At 41.2% G+C, this 25,434-nt stretch overlaps 1 protein-coding gene across 6 annotated transcripts in view; it reads left to right on the top strand.

Annotated features, from left to right (window-relative positions):
• TRERF1 (transcriptional regulating factor 1) overlaps positions 1-25,434 on the top strand; it is a 104,844-nt gene that overhangs the window by 72,172 nt on the left and 7,238 nt on the right. For 3 of the 6 annotated variants that reach the window (XM_052806549.1, XM_052806550.1, XM_052806548.1), the window contains 10 exons: positions 1,013-1,110; positions 9,247-10,887; positions 11,500-11,549; positions 12,318-12,468; positions 13,407-13,655; positions 17,084-17,453; positions 18,055-18,115; positions 18,905-19,044; positions 19,771-19,874; positions 21,059-21,134. In XM_052806549.1, coding sequence (XP_052662509.1) covers positions 9,514-10,887; positions 11,500-11,549; positions 12,318-12,468; positions 13,407-13,655; positions 17,084-17,453; positions 18,055-18,115; positions 18,905-19,044; positions 19,771-19,874; positions 21,059-21,134 — 2,575 coding nt within the window. In that variant the 5' untranslated portion in view covers positions 1,013-1,110; positions 9,247-9,513. The remainder of the gene's footprint in view (positions 1-1,012; positions 1,111-9,246; positions 10,888-11,499; positions 11,550-12,317; positions 12,469-13,406; positions 13,656-17,083; positions 17,454-18,054; positions 18,116-18,904; positions 19,045-19,770; positions 19,875-21,058; positions 21,135-25,434) is intronic. The other 3 variants (XM_052806551.1, XM_052806553.1, XM_052806552.1) reach the window with 3 other exon arrangements.

Below are 25,434 nucleotides of genomic sequence, written 5' to 3'. Positions count from 1 at the left end.
CAATTTGCCCTTGGTGAACCCATGCTGGCTTTTCCCAATCACGTGCTTCGTTTGACTTGTGATAGCCCCCAGGAGGATTCGTTCCATAACTTTCCCAGGGACTGAAGTAAGACTGATGGGCTTATAATTTCCTGGATCCTCCCTTAAGCCCTTCTTGTAGATGGGCATGACATTAGCCTTCTTCCAGTCTTCTGATCTCCACAACTTCTCAAAGATTATGCGGAGCGGCCTCTCAATGTTGTCAGCCAGCTCTCTTAACACCCTTGGGTGTTCAGGGCCTTCCCTAAAAGCCGTCTTGGCAGCAGCACCTACAAAAACAAATGTGTTGTTTTCATTTAAATAATTTAAGATGCCTTGTCTAGATATCTCTTCTGCACTGGGTGACAACCTGATTGTATCTCCCACACCTTTGACTTTCATTAATCCCTCCCTTCCTGATTGCTATACCTTCTCTTGTTTGTGTGATGCTCATCATGTAGTTTGCAGGCTCTGGGCCAGCAAATCTCCTCTCCATGAGAGCATCCAGCCTGTCTTTGGGTTCTGTCAAAGCAGTGTAAGATGCTGTGAAATCTTTATGGTCTTTGCAGTAGAGGCACAATCTTGTTTTATTTATTGCATCAACATAACCCACTCCTCATTTTGCAGTAGGCACCAAGCTGAGTAAGAAGAAAAGATGAATTTACTTGTATTTCAGTCTGTAATTTGAAGGACCATGGATGTATCAATCCCAAAGATTTGACAGTGAAGCAGTCTCTCACTGTTGATATGGGAAAGAGATTCTTGGTTGTTCTTTAAGGGTGTTACAGTGCTGATAGATGTCCTCTGCAACAGTGGCTTGAAGAACAGAGTAGCATGGAGATACTATATTGAATAGAAGGTAGTATTTGGTTGTGTTACAATAGGAAGCTCATTCTTGCAGGTCTGCTCATGGTTTGGGGCAAGCTGGTGATAATTTTATAAGATAATCACATGGGGGGAAAAACTAATTTCCATTCTTTTGCTTTATGTTTAGATACATCACTTTGAGATCACAGAATGAAAGCAGCATGAAATGTTATGGCAAAGACAGCACAGCAAGATACAGGAGTCTTGCAAATCCTCAAAAATCAGGTAAAGTTACAGCATCATATGCCCACTTTCTATGAGGCTGGCTTATTTAATAAGGCTCAATGCTTTTTGACTGTTTTCCAGAATTTGGGCTTCTGAGCCTCTGTGGCTTTATTGATGGAGTTCTCAAATATGACCAGTGTGTTGGCTTTGTGTCCTGTTAAAACATTATTTTATTTACCACAGTATGTATGACACAGGAGATCCCCACACGTTTAAATCTTTCTTGAAGGACTACCTTGGCTATATTGTCTCATACAAGCAAAATGGACATTACCTTAATTTAAAAAAACAAACCAGCCATGGTGGTCAGTTCTGTATAGCCATTGGACTTTACTTGGCTCCATTGCTAGGTACCAACATGATGCATTTTAGAGGGATTGACTTTTCAGAGGGTCCTGCAGCTGCATTTCTGAAAACTGTCTCCTTTGGGGGAGACACTGGGCTCAAAATAGCTGTTCCCTCCCTACTGAAAGCTTAGCCATATGCTATTTTCTACATACTATTTCTTCTGCCTGGTTTTTTTTTAATTGTTTGTCTGTCTCAGGATGTTTCCTTCCTGCCGCTTTTTGCAAATCCTAGCATATGTTCTCCGACTGTTTCACAGCATTTACAGTTACAGAAAAAGGCAATCACGTTACAGGCTTCAGTGAGTAAATACTGCAGAGGTCAGGAAGAAACTGGTTAAGTGCATTGTAAGGATGCTCACTTTATACTAAAATTGTACGCTTATCATGGCTGTGGTCACAACAATAGCTGATGGATTGATGTTTGAGTGGAAAGGCATAAAAATTTCCCATCCTGCCCCAAACCAACAGCAGTGACCAGAGGTTCTAACATAGCCACATAGGATAAGTGGGCAAGGTCTAACCTCTCTGTCCCAAGATTTTCATGCTGGGCTCTTGTCATGTCTGCAGAACTAAGATCTTGCTGGGGAAAAACAAGTCAGTTCAGTAATAGAAGTAAAATAAAATATGAAATTGAGGGCAATTTTGGTAATAGGACATGTTTATTTTCCAGGGAGCATTTGAGAGTATTGCCCGTGATACAGGACTCAGCGGAAGGTACTACAATTTATTTCATCTAAGCAGTCAGTAAACTGAGATTGGTTGAAGAGATTTCAAATCAAGTTTCATAGACATCTTCAGCCTTGATCAAATCTGGAGTAATGTATTGGTAAATATTAGAAAAATAATTGTGTTTATCACAGGTCATCAACCCTTTTAATTAATGCTATCTTCTGTACACTTTTTAGTCACTTAGTCATGGAATATGCAATTCAAGTGCCCTTCTGGCCTTATTCAAGGTTTTTATTTTATTTTTATTTTTAATCACTATTGTGAGATCACATCATTTTATATTTGCCGTTTTTATGAAGTAATGCGATACCTGCTTCAGTCGCAGTTCTCTGAACCCTTCAAAGTACCTTGAAACTGTAATGCCAATTCACTGACAGCAAAGATAATCAGATTTTTTTGAAGCAACCTTCTTCATTTCTTTGGGACTCATGGAACTTTATCTCCCTTAAACTAAATTGAGTTAATGTCTTTATTTAGACATCAGCCTCCTCTTCTTTAATAACCAGAATTCTGCTAGTTTTGGAAAAAAAAAATTTGTCATTAAATTACCAGTGCCTCAAAGTGTGTTTTCTACTTAGAACTTAGATCAAAAAGAGAGGAAAATGTTTCTGCTTGTTTGTCTTCCTTTCTCCTCCCCCTTTTCTAGAGACTTTCCTGAGATGATCAACTGTTGGTTTTGCTGTTGTTTTTTTGTTGCCTTTTTTTTTAAACTTCATTGAAGTAGAGAAATTGCTCGGTTCCCCTCCCAATGCAGTCGTTGCTCTCCCCTCCCCCAAGTCCAATGTGTTCTTTATTAAACTGAATTAGGACATTCTAGTCTCTCTTAAGAGTGGAAATGGGAACAGCTTAAATGAGCAGCCACATGAGACTCAGTAGCCTTTCCAACTGCACTGCAGAAGGAGCTCAGCTGCAAAGCGAATGATAATTTTTGAAGGATTTGTGCAACTGTTGAAGAATTACCAGCATTAATATTAAAAAGCAGCTAATCTGTTTTTCCTCTTCCGTTTTAAGAGTGTATAGCTTTCCTACTATGTTCTTCCTTATGCTTGCTATAAAATCAGCGTACTAAATATTTTGCTTCCTTTCCATTCTCTTTTCACTTTTGCAGTTATTTGCTTATGTTCTCATATACTGAAGTGGGTTTTTTGTTATTGTTGGTTTTGCCTAATGACACCAACCTTGGGGTCTGTGTGCAGATATGGGCATGGATTTGAGATATCTGCCATCTAAAGCAAGCCAAAATTGAAGTGCAGGAGAAAACATACGAGCAGTTGTATACTGGATGGGGATGAAAAGGTTTTCAGCCCTATAAGCGTTTTTCCTCGAGATAGCTATAGAAAATTATTGTTGGTCCTTGAAATCCATATTGCTATTTCGGTGTTTGTTCTAACCAAAATAGCAATGATCCTGATACCTTTTGACCCTTGTTTGCAGTCTCTGCCTCTGTTGCCATATCAGATGTCTTCAGGGTTTCTAGAGATATTTTTTAAAAAAAGTAGATCTTTGAGTTGTTATCTTCTCACCTCTCTTTCCCCTTTTCTCTCTGCTAGTTCACCCAACCACCTTGCTTGGTGTTAGAAATTATTCATTCTGTTTCAGTCCTATGCTGCTTTTTTCATGTGCTTATTTCCTGTGCCAAAAAAACCCTGGAGCTAGGGCTTGAACTGTGGCTACACAAAGAGTTACAGAGGCAAACCTGGTATCTAAACAGCCTGCAAGAGCACAGGAGTCTCTGAAATATGTCACTCTTCCAATTCGGTGCTTCTCAGCCATCCAGCATTAACCGCTGTCATCACATCTGAAGATATAGCGGTAGTGCCGGCTTTGCTTCCAAGAGCTGGGTTTGAGTAATGCACGTGCGTCCATTCTTAGGTAGCATTCCCTTGGTTTTTAAAGCTGCTCTTCTTGGTGGGTTCTTAGTGGTGGTTGTACATTGGTAGTGTCCAGCTGAAAATCCTGCCTGCCTGTGCTATTGCTTAAAGGCTGGATTACAGTTGGCCTGCGTGGTGGGGGCTGCTGGTAGCATCAGTGTTAGCAGAACGGAGGCTATCAGGGAAGGAGCTGCTGTGTATTCCTGTGTCTGTCCTAAAGGAAATCAGAGAGCAAGATGATGTGAATGATGGCTGTCTTGATTTAGGAACAGCTTAGCAAAAGGTCTCACAGTTCTGAATAACAAGATAACAAGACAGGCCAATTAAAACATTCTCATAAAAAAGACTAAAAATTGAGTAAGATAAATCTTATTTTGTTTCTATTGACGCTAAGGCGGGGGGGCAGGAATTCAAAGGAAGGAAGGAAGCAGAGAACTTATGATTTTGGATTTCATCTTATCTGCAGTTAAAAATGAAGCTTATATTCTAATAGCAAAGAGATAGCCACTTGAGAAAGCCCTGTCTCAGCCTGTGTGACTGAAGGTTGGTAAGGCACAATTAATGCACAACATGTCTGCAGTGTTGGGAGAACACATAGCGATGACACATTTCTGTAAGCAGGCATGCCTTGAGTTAAGTGTTATAAAAAACAGTTCAGACTGCTAAGGGTGGTGGTTAAACTTGCTTTAACTGATGTGTTACTGTCCTGGAGGGAGGAACATGAGGAGGGATGGTGCCCCAGCAAATGAGCATCTGCTGATACTGCTGTTTGTGAGTAGCTGCAGATGCTATGTTCTGCAGAAGCTGGTTGAACATGGAGGTCTTTTTTGCATCTGCCATCTTATCCAGTCTTCTTTTTTTTCAGGCTAACTAGTAATTAATCTATAAAAGCATGTAGATTTTTGCTTAAAGTGACAGCTGAAAAACTTGAAGTAAGTTGGACAAAGCATAGGATCCAATTCCCTTTTGATACACAGCCATGCAACCTACTGAGATGGCTTAGATCAGTGCTCTAATAACTTTATGGCCTTTTAATGAGTCTGCTTCCTTCAGCACCTGCTCTCCTACAGTCTTTTGTCATCCCTCTCCATTAACTCAGTTCTGAAACTGGCGCTGGCTGGCATTCAGTCCTGGTTTTGCAGCCTACACCCAGCCCAACTTTCGTGCACTGACTTATTTGGAGTGGATGTCTTGCTCTAAAATTCATGTGGATTCAGGCAGTTCAATAATGTGACTGGCTTGATCTATTGTTTACTGGAGTTGAAAAATTCTGCAGGTTTCAGCTTCTGTGGTGTGTGATGAAGCTGGGAGTGGTTTTTTTATGTAACTACCATCTCCTTGATATTTCACTGCCTGTCTTCTCTAAGTTCTTCTTACCCTCCAGTGATACAGTTTATGAAGGAGGAAAATCAGATCACCTTTACTGAAGACTGATAACGTTGGAATATTCTTCCATTTCATGTTTACCAGAATTAAGTTATGGCATGCTTCCAGAAGAGACTACTACTTGTATTGCCTTACAGTTGCTTGTGTTTGAAGAGGGAGACAGTTGGAGTGTGTAAAGGCATTTCAGCCACCTTGGCATGTCCCTGGCTTTCAGTCTGGAGAATGGAGCTGTGCAAGTTGCAGGGGACTACGCTGAAATGATGAGAAAAGAGTTGGAGCGAAACCTTGTCTCTTTTGAAATCAGTTGAACTCCCATTAGAGTCCAGATTCCATGCATAAACTTAAGTAGGGTATTTCTCTTTCTAGGCAGTGTACAGAAATGTTTCTGTCCTTCTGCATTTGTTTTCGTGTTTCTTTGTAATGATTGTGTAATTGGGATATATCTGTAATGTCAGAAATGTAATAGGTTAAGTAGCATAAATGACTGTTGGGAAGAGAAGAAACAGAACTGCAGAACCATTGTTGCTTTAAAACTCCTGCTGCTTTTAGTTGTTTGATTTAACCATTTAGTAGTTAGAGTTGTTCTGATAAATCGCAGTGATGGATGCATGCATGGGCATGAGTGCTAAACAAAAAGGAGAAAAAGCACCCTTTTCTTCCTATCATTGAAAGAAATAGAAATCATTCAGTACACTGCCAATGGCTTCTCAGTTGGCCGGAGACTGACTTTGGTGCCCCTAAAGCCTTAATGATGATGTGTACAGCACTGAAATACTGTTAGATTTTAATCCAACAAGAAATGTGTACTGTTAGCATTTTGTTAAAGTTGACAGCAAATGCTCAGTGTATACAGAATCAAGCCCTTGAATTTAAGCCTGTTCAAGTACTAAAAAAAAATTTTTGTTATCTAAGGGATGGGTTTATTACTGATTATGCTTTTATCAATGTGCCTATCTGGGTTTTTTTCTGTTACCTGAAGGTAGAATAACAATGCTTTTTAAACATTTGCACTTTTCTCCGTCCAGATCAGTGATGCTTTTGAAAGGAATGTTTTATTTTTCTTTTTTCTTTTTTTTTTTTTCTTTTTTGGGGGGTGGGAGGGCGGAAAATGGATGTTTGAAAACAATGCAAATTTTTTCAAATGTGATTCTCATAGTGACTGAACTTTCCAGTCCTTTTGTGACTTGACTGGTATTTTAATATAATATTCCATTATAATTTTTTCAGATTTTTACAAATGTTTCTGTGTAACTGTGATGATAATTCTGTAATCTACCTAATAGACAGCAGTATGTCCCACCTACCAAACTGGAGGTGAGTTGAGGGTGCTGAAGCTGCTGGATAGAAAATTTCTGAGCTTTGGGTTTTTTTCCTCTGAGAGAGGGGAAGAGAGAGGTTTGTGCTAATGCTTCAGATATAAAACCTTCTTGACTGTTTTCCAGTACCCTGAGAACAGTAACAGGTAACCCCCAGGTGAAGGGGTGCAGTAAGTGGAATTTGGTGCATGCCAAAGGGCTGACATTTTCTCTGGTGACTACAAAACTAGCTGTGGCTGCTGGTACAGGCGGTAGCATCTGCCACCATGGTGCTCCTGCCTGTGGGAAGAGTAGGGGGTCAGGGGCCTGGCTGGCCACTTGATTCATTTTTATACTGAAATCATATTGTTTGCTGCCTTAAGAATAAGTGCTCTTACTGTCCTTACTCCTGAAATTCTTGCAGTCTTTTAATTGTCTCCTGGAGACATTTATTCTCGCTCACTGGTTTGTATCACTATTATTTCTTGTCCTTTGTCTAATATTTGTCACTTCAAACCTTAAAAGGAAGGGCCAAAACCAAGAAACTTGGTGTAAATTACAACACTGCTAATGGGTGAAATGGGACATATCTCCTATACAAAAGGTGTATCGAGAGATCCAATAATACCCTGTTTTCATGGGAAGAGGTGTTCAGAGCATCTCGGCTGAGCTTTCTTAACTTGGCAGGCATAAGAGGAGATGCATATTCCTGTGTAGGATCCCTCTCTTCCTCTAAAAGTTGATGGCCTTTCAGTGTGAAATATCACACAGTGTTTATTTTTATGCCCTTTGAATGTTTTGTGGAGGCTTTGTTTAGTTTCCCTTCATAATTTTTAATAGGAAGTCTTTGAAGTTGGGTTGTGGCTGAAAAATCTTGTTGGCAGCCTGACCATTCATTGTTGACTCCTATCTTTTTTTAATTGTGCATCTATAAAAATCTGGAAGGGAGTATGTTCAGAGAAACTATGAAGCAATGTATATTTCTGGAAAGGCGAAATAAACTTTGCAATTATTCTCAGCCATTATTTGTAACGTGAAAATGTTAAAATGCTAATGGCTGCAGATGGTTTACACAAAAACTGTACACACTGAAAGCCCTCTTCATTGGGAGCTATGGTTTTCTGTCATACATTATGCTAGAACGGAAAAGGGTTTTTTTCTGCCTGCAGCTATGTATTACCCTTATTCGCTGCTGCTAGCACAGACCTCGTTAATATGCATCTGGCAATGGTTAAAATTTTCTCCATCAGTAACTTCACATTCATCCACCTAGATCAAGGATTCTCCTAAGTTTAAAAAGGTAAGGACATCAGTACGCAGGAGTCTTTGCCGGAAAGCATTATGTTTAGAAAGGCAGATGTGAAGGAGGCAGAGTTAAGGTTGTGGTCTAATATTTTTGTGCTCTTCTTAAAGCTCAGAATCAACTTTTATGTTAAAACATATTTATGTGTGTGTAGGCATATTGTACCTCTATGCATGTATGTGATTTTCGACACAGTGATTTCTTCAGACTGTGGAGTAGTAAGACAACCCTATAATGTACCTATGTATTTTGTCGAAAACAGTACAGACATCTGCAAAGTGTTACTTTGAATTACAGTTTATGCAGTACAAATGGTAAAAGGTTGCATTCGGTATAAATTATTTTGTTAAAATAATGCAAAGCGAAGAAGGAAGGGTGAGAGGGTAGAACAGAAGTTGGAGTTCAGCGCTTCTGATAAAAGATTTCCATGGGCTGATTTGGTCTTAGCATTAATCAGATTCCACACAGATGTAGCAAACAAATCTATGTGCACAGATGCAGTTGGATAACTATGCTCATGATTTTTTTTTTTTTTAATTGTCACAGCAATGAGCATTAGTGTTGCATCTTACTCTTCAGTGCTGCTCTATTTTTGTACTACCAGTGGACACCTCCTGTAGTTACCCTGGAAGTTGGGAGAAGCTGTGGAAGGCTCTGTGCAAATCCCAGATTGCAATTAACTTTTCTGTGTGTCCTTTTAGATGCTGGTATCTAGGTACGGTCAGCTTCGTTCAAAGCCATGGTTTTCTTTTACCTGCTTTTTCAGGACTTTGTGGAGGCACCCGTGGTGTCCGCAGTACTTGATTTTGTGTTATAAAATGGGTGTGTTGCTTCTGACAAGAAGGCTGTAACACTAGGAAGGTGACTTGGCTTGATAGTCAACTGTCTGGCTAAAACTAGTCATGAGAGAGCAGTATGTGGCCAGCTAAAACTGCTTGAATATTCATATACTTTAAAGGAAAAAACAGTTTTGAAGAAAAAGCCTGTATTGGTTTGGCAGAATGATTTTATCAGAGCACTAGAGAAGAGTCAGGATAATGGGATGAGATGAAGTAATCTAACTGCTCTGAATTAGCCCAGCTGCTACAATTTTGCATCTGATTATGTATTTCAAACTAGGAGATTTTACTGTTTCCTTTGAGACAATAACAATAACAGTTTATGCAGAGAGCCAGCACTTACCTTGTCTTTCTCCTTCTCCACAGGTGCCTGGCATACTGAACCTATTGATCTGTGTAGGATTTGTGCTGTGGTCCATTTATTGAAGATGTGAAGCCACGTTGAGTCTGAGATTGGAATTACTGACAGACTGGAGGAAATCTTAGTCCTTGTGATGCACATGGACATGCTGAATTATAAGTAATTCTAGCTTCTTTTTCCCTCCCCTCCCTTCCCCTCACTCAGTTATCTCAGGGTTCATAGAGATTTCAATGGTTTGTGTGCCTGTAAGTTTGGAACAGAAGTGACCAAAAATGGGGGACCAGCAATTGTATAAAACTAACCATACTGCCAACAGCAATGAGAACTTGTACTACCAACAACACCAAATGAACTCCCTTCCATCTCTAAATCATAGCTATGGGACATCTGTTATGGATGCTCGCCAGGCATCCCCTCTCTCCCCCCATTTTCCCCAAGATTCAAGAGACAGTATAGCTTTGCCTGTAGGTTCAAAAAGTCTTGGGTCAATGGATACATCTAGACAAACCAGTTGGACACATTCTGGCTCAGGAAACCATGTCCCAGTGAGGAACAATTTGAATAATCAAAGCGCAATGTGGAGCCCCCTCGGACAGGGGGAGTCCCATGACGGATACCAATATTCTTACTCTCAACCCAGTGAAAACCGATCACAAAAAATCACCAGTGGGGTCCTGCATAAATTGGACTCCTTTACACAAGTATTTGCTAACCAAAACCTGAGAATTCAAGTCAACAACATGGCTCAGGTTTTGCACACTGAGTCTTCGATGGTGGATAATTCTGGTGACAGTGCACTCAGGCAGCTACTGTCCCAGAAGCCAGCGGTTGAGCAACAGCCTGTAACTTCCAGTGTACAAAGATATCAACCACTGCCACAGCAAACACACCAGAATTTTGCAAGCACACAGCAAAAGCAACAAATTCAAGTCATGCAGCACCAACAGTTGTACTACGACTACCAGCAGCATTTATCACAAACGCAGATGCATTCTGCATTTCAGCAAGGACAGACACATGTTCAACAAATGCAGACCCAGCAGCTCTTACCGCAACAGATGCAGCACTTGCAGCAGACTCAATACTACGCTCAGCCGCAGCAGGTACATCAGCGGCTCTCGATACAGGAGATCCAGCAGCAACAGCCAACTCGGCAGCAGCAACAGCGGCAGTGTCCAATGCAAATAGCTCAGTATTACCAAACTCAACCTGTCATGCAGCAGTTACAGCAACAGCAGCAACAGATGCAATTGCCACTTCCTCCATATCACAGGGAACCCGATCCAAAGACTATGCATGAACCACACCAGTACTCTCAGGATCCAGGTCATCCTGTGCAGCTTATCCAGTTGGGAGCAGTGCCTCAGTATTGCTACCAAGATCCCCATGAACAGTACAGGCACTTGTACCCACAGAGTTTACTGCAGCAGCAAGATCAGCAGAAGCAATACTCAAGTGAGAGCAGAGCACCATCTCTGAACTCCCATGTTGGCCTCACTCCACCAGGGACCACTGAGGATCCCGCACGGCAGGAGATTAATTCTGTAGGTAATGCTGTCCCTCATCGAACTCTTTTGCCACCCTCAGGAGTTCATCTGAACAACAAAAGCTCTCAGCAAGACTCTCCCAGCGCCGTGTGGCCTCAGGTAGGTAGTATTTTAGATCTGTGCTCAGCCAAACTTGTTTTGCAGAAGAGTAGCAAGGTGTGGAAACAAAACGGTTGCAGGAGAGCTGGAAGGTTAGGATATGAGTGGTGGGCGTCACTGGGATGTTTTGGGGAACTGCATTAACAGACTTCTGTCTACATTGCTCGGTTGGCTTTGGGCCAGGCTGGTGGCAGCACAGAACTACTGCTGCTGTGGGGCTGCTGTTTCCCTCACAAGAGGCTTTGGGAAGTTCTGCCTTGGTTTCTGGGGAGGAGGGACCCAGTTACAACAAAGTGCTCTTGCTGATTTTTCAACACCTGAAGGCTTGATTATTCAGGAAGAGTTAGTTAACTCCCTATTGCCAAAAGTAATACTTCTGGGTCAAAGGCTTCAAACAGCAGGTGAGTGTAAGAAAATTTGCACTAGCCATGCTCACAGAGGCACTAATTCGGTAGAGACATGTAAGGCTCTCAACTCAGAGGCTTTTAGTATTAGTAAAATCATATGCAAAATGCAAACATAATGCTGTGAGGACCTTCATTTATGCATTAATATTTCCTGAAAAATTCTTTTCTCTTTTTTCCCCTCTTTTCCCCTCTTCTCCTTTGATAGCAGGCGCAACTGTCAGATGGCAGACTGCAGCCGCTGTCCCCAGACCAAAGGTATTTTTAAAAGATTTTTCTTTTTGTCTTCTAATTTAAATGAGAGGAATACAAAGGAGTGCTGCAGTTTAGAGGGAGGGGAATGTACTCTGGGTAGGTAATAGTTGTCCCTCTTCTAGAAACATCTTCAGTTTTGTGCTTTGTGAACTTAAGTTTGTGTGATTTCCACTGTCCCCTATGTCCCCCCCAGCAATAAAATCAAATAAATGCTTTGCCTTTCAAAAAAAAGAAGGGCGGGGGGGGAAGGAACGAAAGAAAAAGCAAAAGCAGGGGAGCAGTTTGCTCTCAGTGTTGCATTTGTAAGAGAAGGGATGATGCGTGGCTTGGATTTGTATCTTTGCCAGCAGGGCTCTTCTGTTTTTCTTAAGGTCTTACCTCTGCAGGGCTGAGGTGTCTTCCAGCATGGTTGTCTACCATAAGTAGGGGCATTGTGTTGAAGTACTTGTTAACTGATGTCATGAGTGGGGAAATGTAGGTCTGTCATGATAGATCTCATGGGTTCTCAGAATCTTTCATACCAAGGGCCATGTTTTGATGAGCATGTCCTACTCAAAACTTTCCTTCTCCCCATCTTGGGAGCAGCTGATCTAGGTTATTGCCCACGTATTCCCCAGCACTCACCCTGTGCTTACTTGTGGCTTCATAACCATCTAGCTGTAAAATTTTATTGACTTCCTTGACTAAAAAGCTTCCTCTGCAATGGAAGGAACATGCTAAACTAATGTCTCTTCCTTTGTTCCATGCTAAAAAAAATGAAAATAAAAATAGTGGCCAGAACAGAGAAATGCTTCCTGAGAGAGCTGATGCGAAGAACAAGCTAACGTGTTCAATATGCTTGAAGGAGTTTAAGAGTTTGCCTGCTCTAAATGGTCACATGAGGTCACATGGAGGAGTAAGAGCATCTCCTAACTTCAAACAGGTAGCAGTCCGTTTTACTTCAGTATTTGGCGCTCTCCTTTTCACGTTGATGTTTGCTTGCTTTGCCATGCTTTGCTTTGCTGTCAAAACTTGTTCTTCCCAGCGCTATTTTGTTACGTCATACCCTGTGTAAGTAGAAATGCACATAATTCTGCTAGTTTGCAGGCCAGAAGTCTTGCTTTAAAGTCAGAGGCAGTGGTGGGACAGAACAGCTTTTGTCCCTCTCTGTTTCTCCGCACATTACAAAAACACCCTACAAAGTCATGTCAGGAGGGTCTAAATTTTTTCCCCCTCATATTTGTTTATTATATTAGAAACATCAGGAACATCAAGTCTTCCTTATTTTCGTTTGGGCTACTTGGATGACTAAGGGATGTTTATTGGACGCATTCCCAGGCTTTAATTGAAGGAGCAGGATTGTTGAATCTTTGACAGCTTTCTTCCCAAGTGTTTTACTTCTATAGGTATCAACAAATACCAAACCAAAAATGTCAGTTTGAATTGTTCTGCATAAAAATAACTTGCCCTGTCAGTCAGTCTTTCTCTGTCCTGATATTTTAGAAATTCTGTCCTACCAAAGAATACCACAGGAAGGCAAAGAGCTACCAGAGTTACACCATCTGTGTCTGGTTTTAGGTGGGTGATGGAGAATTCTGTCTTTATAGTAATAAAAAGAGGATGTGTTTACCTCCCCTCCTGCAAGTTATCTTGTAAAGATGCTTAATGTGGGTATTTATCACCGAGGCTGAATCCTATGTAGGAGTCATAAGTAATCTGCCAACTTCATTCAAGGCAAATGAAAAGTCCAAGAAGCAACGCTGTTTTGTGTTTTGTAACCCTGGCCACTTCTTTTCAGCCACGGTGCATACGTTGTGTAGCGTATCGATCCAGAAGTAGCCCTCCCTCACTCGGGCTGAAAGCCTTTAATTGTCTGTACAGGATGAAGGAGAGAAACCACCACAGCAGCTGCTGCCTAAAGAGGTGGATAGCCTCGCACCCATCGTCATGCCAGTGTCTGTCCCTGTAAAGCTTCTGTCACCCGAGCCCAGCACGCAGCCCTCTGCCAGCACTGCCACAGTCAAAGACAAGCCTGCCAACTCTGTGTCAGATGATGAGATGCCCGTTCTCGTGAAGATGACTTACTCTCCACCGTGCAGTCCAAAAGTGGGCAACCCCTGCTCATCCTCTGTGAGTGCTGCGTTTCTTGCCACTAACTGTGCTGTGCTTGTTAAATCCCTTTGCTTGTAGTGCTGCTACTTTCTAAAACATCTATATTTTAGAATATTTTCTGGAATCTTAATGTTGCCTAATAAACAAAAAAAGGCCTGTAACACCATAGTATTTCTTCCTCAGTCATTTGAAAATATTAATTTTCCCTTTGCTGGGGCATCAAGACCTCAGTTGAAAATAAATAATTTGAAATTGGAATGTGACATTCTTTTATCCCACTAGAACAAAGGGATTTAGTATCTTTTTACTGTTTTTGTTTTTCCTTTTCAGGCTGCTTTGTTTTTATGTTATTGCTTAAATTCAGCAGTTTTATTTCTTCCTGTTTTTTAAAGTCAGATATATGTGCTTCTCATTTCAGCCAGAGATAGGAGGGCACTGTGCAGTGCTTACAGTGTGTGCTCTAAGCCAATATGAAGCTTGCCAACTCAGAGTTTTGCAATGAAGTCATTTTTCCCTTTCTGCATGCATCAGATCTAAGGGTTAATCACTGGGAATTCTGATATAGGAAAAATAGCTGTGCTTAGTGCTTACATTTCGCTCATAAAACTGAAATTGTCAGGCAGCATGAGGAATTTATGAGTACTTGAATGAGATGTGAGAATGCTCTTTATTGTTTTCCTGAAAGAGTCCTGGAGCAAGCAGTATTTATTTCATGTTCCAGTGTAGGAATAGATGCTGCTTGTTCCTTCAAATCCACACTTGCAGACTACTCCATGATAAGATATGACTGGGGAGTATAAGTACTGTATGGTATTACCTGTATAATGCAGAGAAATACTCTTGTGATTTTTTTTTTTTTTTCCTTCTCATGAGGCTGATGGCCAAATGAGGGGACAGCATATACCGTTCTGGGTGACTCCTTATAATATTCATATATTTATGACCCCCCTCCTGACCCTTCACTCAGACATACAGGCTAATTTTCAATATATATAAAATCTTTTACTCTCTTCCTTTCAGACCGAGGTTTTACACATAAACTTCCACTTTACTGTGGAAGCCAGCATCTCACAGTACTTAGTTTGTAACTCAGCAGTATAATTTTTCTTTTCTATTTCTAGTTTCGGGAGAGAAAAGGGACAGTCTTTTCTGAATCCTTGAGCTCTGAGTGGGAGATCTTCTCCAGAGACATCAGAGTAGGTGGCTTGGGCTTGTGTATTTCTGCAGCGTATGTAAAGTGACTGTGATTAAATCTGCCAGTGTTTGGCTAACTGCGCATTCATTCACTCAAAATTATGCTTGCAGTCTTTGTTATGGCCCAAGCAAACTTAACTTGCACAGTTTCCTCTCTGGATCCTACCTTTTATATAAGCAGTAGCATTGGAAATGTTCAGAGATCAAAAGATCTACAGTTCCCTCTTCTTCTGTAAAGAGATTGTGCCATTGGAGACTTTTTTAATACCAAAGAACTGGAGCTGTGTTGCCTTTATTTATAGTGTGCTTTGAGCTGTCCAGAAAAGCTCCCACAAAGCTCATGGAATTGGTAAAATCAAACAGCAGAAGGAAACTAAATATTCAGCAGGGGTACAGGATAGTGAGCTGAAGCTAGCAGTCAAGTGAGGTCCATCAGGATATACCCAGAGTGGATCTACCAAGGTGCGGCAGCAGGGCCCACAAGGATGCATTCAGTCTTGGATAATGGCGTTCAGTTCCTGGAGCTTCAGAAAAGTATTGGGGTGATTCTGCATTGACAGCCCATGGACGTAACGATCTCCTTTAATATTCAATGTGATCTCTTTTGAAAGTAGTGTTGGCATAACCACGCTGAGACTAAAGTATACTGTAGGTGAAAGCGTAGGAGATGGAGATGTATAGGACTTCTAACATGTCTTGGTTGGTTAGTTTGCTTTACACTCGTGAGAAAGGAATACCAGCTCTCTCACATTTAAAGAGCAGAACAAAATGAGCCCTTAATCAAAGAGTTGGATCTGGCCTTCTGGGTTTTTTTTAGGTTTTGGTTTGTTTGGTTTTTTTTTCCTTGAGTTTAGGGTTTTTTCCCCTTTCTCCTTTTTGAACACTAAATGTTCACTGTTGTGAGGGACTATGTCTGTGGTTACAGGTAACCCTTACCCTTTCACTGTTCTGAATGTCCGTTATCAACAAAATTATCTAAAGCTGCATTTTTTCCTGCAAAAGGAAAACTCTTCTTAATTTTTTTTGGAGAGAAAAAATGTCAACAGCTGTTGGAGAGGATACAGCCATGATCTAACAGAGAGGACAGGACCTCTGTAATCAAAAACATTTCCACAAGCTGGAATGTATTAACATAAGGGATAAAGGGTGACAGTGCTAATGCTCCTTTAACATGATTTTTATTGGGTGAATGTGATTCTCAAGAACCGCCCATGGTGTAAAGATGTATGTTGTCTAAACGTACATTGTAGTCATTTACTCTATGTAGTAGTAGAGTTTACCAGATGATGCAGACATTCTGCAACCCTATCTGTCAGAAATTTTTCTTCCGCTTTCCAAGTTTATCCTAAAGATCTACAATCTGAACACCTAAAGGCAGTGTATTTAATACTGTGTTCATCTACCAGCTTCTGTGTGTTCTTAAAGCACAGCCTGAGAACCTGTTTCTTCCCACCTCACCCCCACACCCCAGAAATCCAGATTCCAGGTTTGCACAAATTCTGTGCCTTCTGCTTCTGTGGACTCTAGGGATTTATTGTTAAATGATTTTAAATATTCAAATTCTAGAATTCTAGGCATGTTATAGTATGTGAATTTCCCAAATGGTCATCTACTACCCTTGTTCTTCCAATGAAAGAGGAGAGAGTTAAGTTCAAGATTTGTTGCAGCTGGACTGTACTCAAGCTGATGGGAATGTAGTGATAAGAGGCAAAGAATTTGAATTTATTACATTTTTCTTCCTTTCTTGCTGCTGAGTACTGCAGTAATTTCACTGAGCTCATGTGTCCTTCTTAGTCAAACAAAATAAATGCATAGGAAAACATCTCACATAAAGTTTCTAATAAACTGTGGCTGGGTAATGAAGTAACTCCCAACAGCCTGTGTGTGTTCAGTGCAAATAGAAGTGCCCAGGGTGTTTGGGTGGAGCTGAAGGGTGTGAGACTCATGGCCAGGGAGAGCTGTTCCCTGCACCTTTAAAAGTTGGCAGCAGCCTCTCCATGTCTGTGCCTGTGGCTCAGCCCTACCTTGACCCAGAGGGCTTGCTGAGGGAGGTGAGGGTAATTTGTCCTGGTTTTTCTCGCTCCCCTGAGGTTTCTGTGTAGCACTGTACTGACCAGGCTTATTATGGTGGTACCTGAATAACTGCCTGGGGGTAACAGCTTTTCTGTGGCTGTTGCCCTAAGCTGTAGGGGATTGTGTGCAAACCACATTTAAGCATGCCTAAATACTAATTTCTGCGTGTTTTCGTTTAGGAAATTAGCAAAAAACCTCATCAAAGTGCTGTGAAATTGGAAGAAAGCTTCAAACCATTGCAGGACAAGAAGAAGTATCGGCACAGACCCGAACCTCTTTTCATACCTCCTCCTTCCTTCAACTTCAGCGTGTCCCACTCTGGTGCCACTCTGTACCAGAGCCAGCTTCGCTCTCCCCGTGTTCTCGGAGATCATCTGCTAGACCGGACGCATGAGCTCCCCCCCTACACTCCACCACCAATGCTTAGTCCAGTTCGGCAAGGGTCTGGTCTCTTCAGCAGTGTTATCACATCATCTCATAGCACCTCGCATACTCAGCTGCCGCTTACTCCACTGACATCTACTCCACGGGTGCTCCTGTGTCGGTCTAGTAAGTGTTACATTTGCGGAGTGGCAGTACGTAGTAAATAATACTGTCCTCTTTTCTGATGTTACCGCATTGATGATTTTGACATGTGCTCACATGCATGCCTGGTTCTGTTACTTCACAGGAAAGGTGCATCTTTATCAGGGTTTTTGCCTTGGATTTTGTAGAGGTGGTGTTAAAGCATAAAGTGAATAGAGGAGTCTAACCAGCGAGTAAGGCTGTGATCTTGCAATGTGGTCTGCCTCAAGTAAGGACCACCATGCCTCTCATTACATCTGGGCTTTCTGAAATGGAGGGAAAAGACCTGGTTTGAGACACAGGGTTCGTTTTAAGTATTTGCTGTTCAGTGCTTCATGAGAGAAGGTGTCTAGTCGTACATGATCAGGGCAGTAGAAACCTCTGCAGGTTAGGACATTTCTCTTACCTGTAACAACTTAGACTGTTTCTGTCTAAATATTGATAAAGGGTAATTTTTGCTCAATAGACTGGAGTAATGTTGATGTTAATAGGGAAGTAACAATGCAGCCTGGGAGGTGGAACATCAGCAGCGATACAGTTGTTACCAAATTACCCTTATAAACTCAAACTCCAATCTCTGTTTCAGATAGTATTGATGGAAGTGTCATTCCAGTGACACCTGGGCCTGGAGAACAGACTGTTGAACCGTAAGAAAAACAATACTGTTTTTGTCAGTGCTTTTATAGACTAGCTCCAGCATAGAGCATGTGGCCTGAAGTGTTTTGAACTGGGCGGGTAGCATTCAACTGCCTGAAATCATGTTGGGCTGGATGCATTTAAGTTGCTCTGTATGGTGGCTGAGGACATTGGGAGCAAAGTGGCTGTGGGAGATGTAGATGTCATGGCTCAAAAATGCTACGAGAGGCTTGGTGGGAGCCACTGAAGGTGAAACAACAGTTGGTGACGGCTGGGAAGAGGGCTGTGAGGAAAACATAGGCTGATCCAGTACTCTTGCTTTTATTTATGTATGTATGTATATATATAAAAACTGTGGAGCTTTGGAGAGGTGTTACCTGATAGGTTCCCCAGGGCAGACTACAAACACGATTGTCCCTCAGCAGTAATGGCTCTTTCTGCTCTCTGCTGAAGAGTGCCATTCGCTATGGAACAGAAAGCTACTGTTTCTGGCATCTAGCCTCTTTGCTAGTCAGCACGCATATAGGCTAGCTTGGGTTGTCCGTAAGGTATGATGTCTCAGTATAGTTTAAATTGTGTATTGAAATTTTTGTTTCCCCACAAGAGATTGGCTGTCTCTAATATTCAAAATACTTATCCCACTGAGGGTAAAGCATTGTGTAAAGCAATCTGACACAATTTCCTGCCACTCAAGTGTAATAAAAATTTTGTTGGAAACAAAGCAAACACTACTGTGACTTCTGTTTTTTCTGTACGTTGTGTAGTTGAATACTTATTTATTTATTTATTCGTCTTTATAGACGAATCAATATTGGGTCCAGGTTCCAGGCTGATATTCCTGAGCTGCAGGACAGATTGCTAATGGAGAAAGATGTGCACAAGGCTACTTTGGTTTGGAAACCGTGGCCAGAACTGGAGAACAAAGTCTTCCAACAAAGAGGTACAATGAGTTGCCATTTTAGAAGTTCATACGTCAGCCTGTGCCTGTTGAAGAAAGTGACATTGATTTCTCATGTGTATACTGTACAAAATGTTCAAGAGAGTATTACTTACTGAGAATGCAGAACAGGAGACCAGAACTGCATGTCACAGGTTTAGAGTAACAATATTATATAGTGACACTTAAAGTGAAGTCTGGATGAACTGCTTTCTGGCAGCCAAGGGGGATAGATCGTTGCTGGGAAGTGGGGGTTTTTTGGGTACTGAACTGCCTGATAAGGGAAGAGGTCACAGACGTGAGGCAGCTGATGGCTCCTCCTGTGACCATAACTGAGAGTAAATGTGATGGGCTCAGTGGCTTCTACCAGTCCTGAGCAGAGTTTGCTCCTGCTTCCAGCATGGTTCATTTCTGTTTTTCTACCCTGGCTGGAGCCTTCTTGGCACAGCAGCATCACTGGCCTGTGCAAGCCACTGCCTCACAGCCAAATCTCTGCCTCTGGCTCAGCAGTAGCCTGTCCCATCCCAAGGATGCACTCTGCAAATCCCATCACATCCCCCCCTCAGTGAGTGATCCTAAAACCAAGAGATGAGGTGCTGGGGAGAGAGAGTATAAAAGCTGCTGCCCTGAACTACATTGTCTTTGAGTGGCATTACAGAGTCCTTGGCTCTGGATGTTTGACTGATCGGCTACTGTATAAGCAGTAAAATGTTGACTTGTGTCTGACAGTGGAAGACCTTTTAAATATGAGCTGTTCCAGTGTGTTACCTGGTGGAGGAACTAACTCGGAATACGCTTTGCACTCTCTCTTTGAAGCGAAAGGAGATATTATGGTAAGATAAGAAGCCGAAAGGGGAGATATGATATAAATTAGCATGCTTTATTAAATGGATTTAGATATGGTTATATAAAAAAGAGATTTCTGATTGATTCACAGTGATGCTTTAAACATCCTGTAACATTTTGGGGGAATGACTTTTCCCTTTCATTCTTTAACAAATTTAAATTTCAAAGCAGTGCTTCTCTGAAGGCTTACTCTATATTTCATATAGATAAGATTACTTAGTTTATAGCCTTGGGGCTTTGAATGTCTCCCAGTGCTTGCTCCAGCCCTGATATTCACAAGCTTTATATTTGGTCACAGAGAGCTTAGTCCTCTTCTAGCCCTTATAAAAAACGTTTTTTGTAGCCACAATCACATCTACTTATTTGTTCAGAACTGTGAGGTAATTGCACACAGTTCTCATATAAATAATGCATTTCAAATATTTGCATTAGTTTAGCGATGGGAATGTTATTAACTAGGGCAAAACATCCATTTTGCCCAGTGTTAGGGAAAGACAAGGCCCTGCACCAGTTCCTGGAAAGCCAATTTAAAACAAAATGCAACAGAACACAGGGCTGGAACGAATCTCACGGGGTTGTCTAATACAGTGGTTTTTAGCTTACGTCCCAGTTTCCTTAGGCTCTGTTAGCTGTATCTGAGGGGTCTGAGACAGGTGACTGAACTTACTGTCAGGACATGAAATTTGCTGTATAGGGGGGGTCTGCATTGTCAGGGGAAAAATTTTAGGGATCCACAAATCATCTGTCTCCTTGAACCAAAGGAGGATTAACTATACTTGCTGTCATTCCTGACAGATGTTGACCCAAACAGATATTCTAAAAGACTTCATGCTGTAAATATTAATGCTATCAAACCAACCATTAAATATTAGTATTAATTAACACTATCAAATCAAACACTATAAACATATTTGTATGTGGCAAGCAGAAGGGAGGGAAGAGCTGGAAGTTGCTAAGTAATAGCCACATTTGTGCTAATTAAGGCAGGACAGGTGTGCATTAGGTGCAGTGTTAATGGGCCTTGGAGTAATTTGATGTGATTTTGTATGACAGAAGAGAAAAAAGAGAGAAAATTAATTCATATCCTCATACCAAATAGTCTTCTAAATGCAGTTGTATGCAGCAGCTGACTGCATTTGCTAATTCTGCTTTTCCCTGCTTTTTCATTTAGGTTGCTCTTGAGAAGCTGCTGTTGAGAAAGCCAGTGAGATTGAAGTGTCATCCTTTGGCAAATTACCACTACGCCGGTAGGTTTCCTTGCAATCTCTGTGTCTGCTGGTATACAGAGTCCAAGGCTGGCATCCCAGGCTGGAGCATGGGATCACCCTGCACTCTCTGCTGTCTGCTGCAGGGATGGCAGCATCTAATAGAGAGGTGATGTGGACACTGCCAAGTGGTACTTCCGGAGCCTTTTGTTACAAGTTTGGCAGTTTTTTACCTGACTGACGATGTACAGAAACTCTGCATCCATGTTGCTGTCTAGGGTTCTACAGATGTAAAACTGCCTTGAGTAATTTTTTTTCCTCTTTTAAACTAACATTTAATTTGTTGATCTCCTTTTAAAACTGCTGCTATTCATAGATTGTATTACTACCAGTAAGTTCTTCGTTTTCTGGTATGTAAACATCTGCCATCATGCTTTCCTTTTCTGAGGTGATGGTGCATAAGTGAATATGATAATCGTGAGCATCCTTCCAAAGAGGCAGTGCTGTAACTCTCACTAGTGTCTTAGTACTGAATACAGAGGCTCTCTTTGAGTGGATTTAGCCAAAAAGAAACAGGTCTGGCATAGTGACTTCTTTAACAAACACAGCAAGAACTGCATTTTGGTGATGAAGCAGAAGTGCCCTGTGAAATACACAAGGTGGTGTGAAGCCATAGGACTTAACTTATGTCACCTAAGCATAGGTGGCAAATGTCTTGCCTCTGCAGCCCTCCATGTTATTGCTTAATGCTTCACAGTGGCTAACAACTGCTTGGACACACAGAATAGGGTTTTGCGTAAGAGATTTAAGACTTTATCTCTAGTTTAGGCTCAACAGGAAACAAGCCAAGAATCTTCTGGTGGTCAGTCAATGACAATGTCCAGGGTCATATACTCATTTCCAGTTACAATCATTGTGCTACTTAAGTATAGAAGCAAGCTACTTCCTGGCTGTAGCAGCTCACTGGAAAGACTCCCAAGTAACAAGGACTCTTTTGTAAAGCAACTCCTTAACCCTTTGGCCTGAGAACAAGAACAGAAACATGTTTGATGGCAGCAGATAATGAGAGTGAATAAATGTGTAGATCAGGTTTTGAGTCTTGTCTGGGGAAGATGCCTAGTGCCTTTGATAACAGCTCTGTTGCAGTCCAAAGGGTGGACAATGGGGGTGGATGAAGAAGGAGGACGTCAGCCAGGAACTTTGATCAGGGTCTCTTGTCTGAAGAGATGACACAAAATCATATGTGTGAGACAGTCCAGGGCATGAGAGCAGGAAGATGAGGAGATATCCCAGCAGCCTCATCCTCACTAAGTGATCTAATTAGCAGAGCAGATAAGAAATTTCTGCCTGTGTTGCAGAGGAGGAGGAACAGTCTTTACTGAAGCAAGTACTTCTGAAGTAGTTTCAGAAAGTGTTTTATTGTGATGCAGGGAGGAGCCAGGAGAGACTGTTTTGTTTAATCTTTCATGTGAGATGACACTAATCCTTGTTAACTAGCACTGAGACCTGTGGACATCAGCGTATCCCTATTTCTTAAGCAGGAGAGGAAGTTTGATAGTTTGATTCTGCTTATCACAGCATGAAACAAAATCTCACCAATCTGGATTTAAGTACCATAAAATAACAAGACAAAGCATTACTTACTAATGCTCTTGAATGCAACGTGTGATTGTAACTTATATTGACAGCCACGCTCTAGCATCATGCAGTGGCTCTTGAATAATAGTTTATTTGCGCTTGATAATCAGCCACTCAAGGCATATGGGAATTTCTCAGAATCTAGTGCATGAATAGCTTAATGTAACTTCAAGTGGCATTTGTTTGGGTTAACTCTTTAGGCTTTCTGCTCCGTAGTCAGAAATCACAGCTCTCAGGCACCACCACATTTAAAGGTGGAATAGACCAAAACAGAGCATGGTACTGACTAGTGAGTGTTAATTGATACCACAAACAATAAGTATCCAAACTCATCCTCAGCACTGCCCTTGAATGAGGGTACAAGCAAATAGCTCACCTTTGAAACCTGTTGACTTGTGAGGGAAGCAGGTTGTAAAATTTGAGGCTTTTCTGTTGTGTGCCAAGAGACCTGGGCATGCCTGACCCAGGGCTGCTTGGAAGAACACCCTAATCTCTCTATCCTAATGCTTTGCCATCTGTCAGGATGGTGTTTTAAGTAAGAGAGAGGGAACACATGTCTAATACAAGAGCAGTGCTGTTGCAAACACTTGTATTGTTTTCATTTGAATAGTGGAATTTCTCAGGTCTGAAGTTCTCCTGCAGCGAGAATTGCAGGAGAGATGGTCTCTGAAATAATGTGCTTCAGGTGGTCCAGAAACTTCTTGTGCATACTGTGACAGGGTGCGGATCAGGCTCAGCATATGCTGTATGTAATGGATTTGAGCCACCTCTCAGGAGGGCTCCCTGGGTGTAGGTGTAGCCCCCTTGAAACCAACCGGTTAGGCCCAAAGCCCCTAGATTTGTAGAAGATATTTATTGTCAGTTAATCAGTGCAAAAACAATATGGCAGGTAAAACAAAATGTAGAATAAATGTCTAACCATAAAGATCAGCTTTAAAATTTTATCTGTATTCCAAAGTCCAAAATTGTTTCTTACTGCATTGCAGATCTTTCTCTATACACGTTCTCTATATCTCCCTCAAGCTAACAAGAGCAAAAGCGGTTTCCCAGCAACCAGAGTTAAAAACAGCTTTTCTTCTGTTTCTTTTCCTACACAGGATTTATTCTATTAATTAGGTTACTTCCAATTAACCCGCATAATCTTTTAAGGGTCTCGGCTAATACCACAGATATTGGGGAAACTCTGTAAGGCCTGAATCCTCCATAGGTGTACAACAAAATTAGTTCACAGAAGTGAGTCTTTTTTTTTTTTTTTTTTTTTTTCCTTTTTCTCCAGGAGGATGGGGTAGAGGCAAGAGAGCATGACTAGAGAGGTTTGCCAAAACCTAAAATATCTCCTTTGGTGTTGTCATGCATTTTAAAGTTATATTTTGGCATAGCAGAGCAAACCCCTGGACTGAATCAGTTCAGTTACCCCTGTCCAAAGGGAGGGTAGATGCAAATGACTGGCAAGTTGTGTAAGAAGGGAATGATGCTGGTTCAGGGTGGGAAAGATGGCAAGGCAGTGTGTCAGCAAAAAGATCTTTGGGTGATAACAGAATAAATAAAACTCGTGGCTTGAAGCCAGTGCCTTTCTCTGATGCTTAAGAGATCTTTAGAGTAAATCTCTGTGGAAATAACTAATGCATACTTACATCCAGTACTGGAAAAGCCTGCAGAAAACAGGTTGCAAAAAAGTTAATTTTGTAGTTTTCAGCACATGAAGGACTGGTGAGGTACCTGCTCTTAAGCTTGTGAGCCTGGGAGTTGACACTGAAAAGCAAAACATTGGCAGTTAATAAAAACAAAATCTATATATTTTTTTATAGACATAAGTAACCTGTAGAGTTCAATACCACGCATGGTTCCAAGCCCAAGTTAATTGAATTCAGTGCAGAGGCAAGCATTTCTATGGAGAATGCTAACATTGACAGGAATATTAGGGATTTCTTCTGATAAAAGTTTCAGATGTTTCAGAAACTCTCAGATTGAAGTAGAATCTTCTCATAGTGTAAGTCATTTCAAAGGCATCCACTTTATGGCTTCTTGCATATCCATCCTTTAATGTATGTAATGCTGCCCACTTTTACAAACAGGACACTGCTTTGATGCAGTAGAGCAATCCCGTGTTTCTTCTGTTTGACTAATACTGAGGAAGCACAAATTCATTTCAATTTAAATGTTGATTTCACATTTTCATGGGCAGTTAGGCTGGTGAAGTAAACACAGAATAACAGTATTTGAAAGTTTTATATACAGCTTCCATTAAATGATCAGAAAGTACTTTGTGTGTATTGCACATTGCTACAATCTTTATCTACTGGTGACCTCTGTCACAGAGGATTTAAGTGTCTTACCTCAAGCCATGCAAGTGAAGAGCTGCAAAAGGACCTTATAGGAGTTATTGTCTGGAGAACTAAATGATAGATGAACTTCTGTGTAGTTAAATGTAAAGTGGCATATATGGGAATAAACAATACAAGCTTTACATATAAAATTATGAGCTCTGTGGTGATACTTCTCAATTAGAATGAGACCTTGGGATTATAATGCTAGTTCTATGAAAGTTTCAGCTCTGTATTTTACAGCAGCTAAAAAAAACTCAAGTCAAATGTTAAGATGATAGAGAACATGGTGATGCCACTGTGCAAGTCTGTGGATTGCTTATATGTTGACTACTACGTGCCTTTCTGGTCCCTTCAACTCTATAGGAATGTTTTAGTAC

Source organism: Harpia harpyja, chromosome 13, assembly GCF_026419915.1.
Source record: "Harpia harpyja isolate bHarHar1 chromosome 13, bHarHar1 primary haplotype, whole genome shotgun sequence".
Classification (NCBI taxonomy): Eukaryota; Metazoa; Chordata; class Aves; order Accipitriformes; family Accipitridae; genus Harpia; species Harpia harpyja.
The sequence above is the reverse complement of the archived record's forward strand: the minus strand, read 5'-3'. Positions and strand labels throughout refer to the sequence as shown.